Source organism: Syzygium oleosum, unplaced genomic scaffold (genome assembly GCF_021117445.2).
Source record: "Syzygium oleosum isolate NSW1041296 unplaced genomic scaffold, Sole_v2.1 Sole_v2.31, whole genome shotgun sequence".
In the NCBI taxonomy this organism is placed as follows: Eukaryota; Viridiplantae; Streptophyta; class Magnoliopsida; order Myrtales; family Myrtaceae; genus Syzygium; species Syzygium oleosum.
The window spans coordinates 2,452,355-2,456,164 of NW_026607515.1; the positions used below are offsets into that span (position 1 = coordinate 2,452,355).

The 3,810-nt window shown below is 43.1% G+C and overlaps 1 protein-coding gene across 1 annotated transcript; it reads left to right on the top strand.

The window, feature by feature from the left end:
• The first annotated feature begins 1,957 nt into the window (after positions 1-1,957).
• LOC115683099 (uncharacterized) lies at positions 1,958-2,823 on the top strand. The gene has a single exon (XM_030607524.2). It carries the CDS (start codon positions 2,098-2,100, stop codon positions 2,500-2,502), a length of 405 nt encoding a protein of 134 aa, XP_030463384.1. The 5' UTR covers positions 1,958-2,097; the 3' UTR covers positions 2,503-2,823.
• The last annotated feature ends 987 nt before the right edge of the window (positions 2,824-3,810 follow it).

Consider the following 3,810-nt stretch of genomic DNA (forward strand, 5'->3'; position numbering starts at 1 on the left):
TCCGTCCATTTAATTTCTCTAACTAGGTTAGAAGGAGAGGCCAACCACAAGCATCCAAGACCACCCAATTTGTCATATACGATTAAAAGAATGTTTTATAACGGCAGTATAATGTGTCGTTTCTAGCGTGGTGTGATAGAAACAGATTAAAGTACTAATCGGGGCCGTACTAATCAACAACATGTGTGGTTTGGTTCATACGCCAATTCCCTTGGACCTCGTCTAAGCTCTCCTCCGAGGGCAGGCCTCATGACCATTTCAACGATAACCCTCGAAAGCCTCTGCCGTCTCCGACCAGTCCGACTTACTTTCATATTCTCCTCCCTCTCAACGTCCAATGAAGATGTCCAAACTATAAGAAGCCTCGGACACCGACCGCACCTCCTCGCAAGAAGAGACGTGCCAATCGCTTTTTCCAAGTTGTGGACGGAGAAAATGATGTCCTTTTGGACTTCCACCGAGAGAGTTGCGAACCCCTTATCTCGTTCAGTGGAAGACTTGGTCAGATGGTCCCTCATTGGCCGATTTTCCGTGGCACGCGTAGAGCAATGCAAAAGTCCAAGGTCTCCCCAAGGGAGCTAGTGAAGTAGAAAGGCTCGATCTTCTGGGTCCCCTCTTCCATTGATTCTCGTCTTGGCACAAGGTTGAATGTCGACAGGAGAGAGTTCGAATTAAACAAAGGGCTACCCCCCACGAAAGACGTTCGTGGGGGACACGTACGTTGGTTAGTTTAGATATAGTTGGTAGTTGGGTCACTGCTCACCTGGGTTAGAGCTTGGTCTTAGCTTGATCAAATTTGGGATTTTGCAGGTCCTTCTTGAATCGTCTTGTAACAGTTAGCTAGCCATCTATAAGGAAGAAAGAACGATGATTTCTTCCTCTTGCTGGTTTGGACAACTTCATAGAACGATCGAACTCGTCGATGGACCCCTCGTCTGTCTTTGGTGTCCCTCTAATTTGCCTCCAAGAGGGAGTCTCAAACAAGAATTTATGACTCTTCAGTTGGCTATGATTCGTTTGCCACGATGCTCTTAGAGTATTAATACCGAGTTAATTAAAAGGGTACAAAAAACCACCTTAGAAGGTCCTCATGGCCCCCACTAACTCACGTCCAATCCTACTCGTTGATTGGCTGATATTGTTATTATAATCGGTAAAAATCATAGCTCGGACTGCCGAAAGAAGGCCAATCAGACTTGGAATGACGTAATTATAAAGAAGGCTTGTCTATGTACTTCTCGAAGGTAGACCAACACTGCCGTATAATAACCACAGAAAATATTATTATTCATATGATATGTGATTTTTTTTATATATTATGGGTCTAAGTCCTGCTCGAAAACATCACTTTTTGGACGGAGGAATTCGGAAGCTGTCCTCAAAAGTTGCTCACCTAACCAAAGCCAGAGATAGGATGGGGACGAGTTCTTCCGCTTAACTTAATTTGGGGGTTCGAGAGAAGCCACCTGCCCCGCCAATCAAAGCAACCCACGTGGCTAGATTCACTCCATCGATGCCTAAGCAGATTTCAAATTTGGAACCTTGAAGGTTGGTATTTTTTTTCTAAGTTTGGTCTTTCAAATATTTTTGCGAAGAATAGAACTTCCTCGTTTTTCAATATCCCGACATCATTTGCACAAAATTCAAACGACCCACAATTCATCCCACTTGTGAAGCCACAAAACAACAAATTCAAGCGCAAAACCTCTACCATTATTAGAATAAAAATAAAAATATAATCAAACACTCGCTCGCGCCTATATATATATATATTGTGCTTAAACAACAAATTTAAGCACAAAATAACGTTGCCGTGCCGTTAAGGCCAACATCCCCACCCAACACATACGGCCGCACTCGGTAGACTTTTCTCACACACACTCAAAGAAACAAGAACGAATAAATACAAAATAAAGAAACACGTAGCATCAAATATCATCAAACACTCGCATATATATATAACCATGCCCACTTCCCTAAATCCTATCTAAACGAAAAGCTAAACAATACCAAAGCAAACACCGTATATTCCCTTCTTTTTCCATATCAAAACCCCAACTCAAGTCTCCCTCTCTCTCCTTCCTTCCTCACACGACTATGGCTCCTTCTCCTTCTCCTTCTCCTTCTTCCTCCTCAAACAAGAACACCCTTAGAGCCACCATAGCGTTAGCCGACGCCGCCTCATCCTTGTGCGCTATCTTCCTCATAACCCTAATCTTGGTGGCTTCGAATAGAGAGAGCAACGACGCCAATAGAATAGTAACCGGCGGCGATCACGACGATCGATCGTATAGCCTCAGGGGCAATCAGCTCCTGGACCGGCCGTGCGACGAGATATATGTGGTCGGCGACGGAGAGACCCTCCACACCATCAGCGACAAGTGCGGCGACCCGTACATCGTCGAGCGGAACCCGCATATCCACGACCCGGACGACGTCTTCCCGGGCTTGGTCATCAAGATAACCCCCACCAAGAAGACGAGGAAGCTCTTGATGAGTTGACAGAGCGAGAGGGACGTGCATGGTGTCCTCAAACAGAGCCAGAGTAGCTGTTTCTCTTCTTGAATTTTGTGGTTTTAATTAGCTTTTCTCTCCTTTTTTGTGTGTTTTTTTCCTTACACACGCGATGCTGAAACGCATATGAGAGGTTGTAGCTTGAAAGGGTAGGATTTGATCATTTTCTGGGGAAAAAAATGTAGAGAAGCTCCATGATATGTGTACATAAAAGTATATAGTTGTGCTGTAATAATTCACCAACAGGGACTGTTACACCTATTTGAATGATGAGACGCGTATACATCTGATGATGAGCTTGCTAGTTCATGTTCTTGATCGTCCTCCCCTTTAAGCGTTTCTCCTTTTGTCAGACTAATTTCTTGAGGAACCGTCAGAAGGATGCTCCGGAGCTGGATGCTTCAACCTGCTGATTATGCCAATTATGTAATTAACTATGGTGTAAATGTTCGTCTAACGTGTGCGACATGTCTAAACTATCTTGGATCAACATATAATAATCATAATCATGTAAAGTCTTAGGTTTCTCTTTTACTCAAGCGAGTGATCTTTTAGCGAAGCAAGAAAACGACCATATTTGTATGTTTCTGTTTAACGCCTACGAACCGCTGGTTCGTTGGGATGTCTCCGTAGCACCCAAATCATGGTTTTGGGCTAGTGTTTCCCTTTCTTACACGGCGAACGATATGGTACAAAAACACAACCAAAAGTATTGTTGCAGTTCAACAATTGAGGACTTAAAGATTTTAAGAAAACCCTCGATTAGGTCTTGAATTGGTTGTCAGTTATCAGTGCAATTCCGGTGTTGAGAACGACACATGGCAAATGAACGAATACTTCGCGGGGAGCCCTCCTCGGATAGCCGACGCGTGAATTCCACGTTGGGATTTATTGGGATTTTGTATAATCTCGAGCTCTCGGTTATTCAAAATAAAGCCTTAAATTCCCAATTAGCCAACGGCCAAAATTTTAAGCCATGTCTCTGCACTCACCCCCTATGGATGAGAAAATGAGGGTCGTAATAACTAAGTTGTTTTTCTAGTGAAGAAAGGTTCTAACCACGAAATTCTCGGGACTAAAAGGAGTTTATCGGATAAAGTTTCTTTAAGATGGTTTTTTGGATGAAATAGGATCTTTTTCCCACTAAATAAAAAAGAAACACCCTGACTAGGTTTTCTCGATCATGCCAATTCTTTTGGCTCGATCGATGGTATTGTGCTATTTGCAATTACAATGTGACCGGTTAATTTTGTAACATTTCAACTTCACGGTTGATATATGAAATATTTTCTCCTT

Coding starts and splice junctions, on each gene's coding strand:
- LOC115683099 (XM_030607524.2), top strand. CDS start 2,098: ATGGCTCCTTCTCCTTCTCCTTCTCCTTCTTCCTCCTCAAACAAGAAC.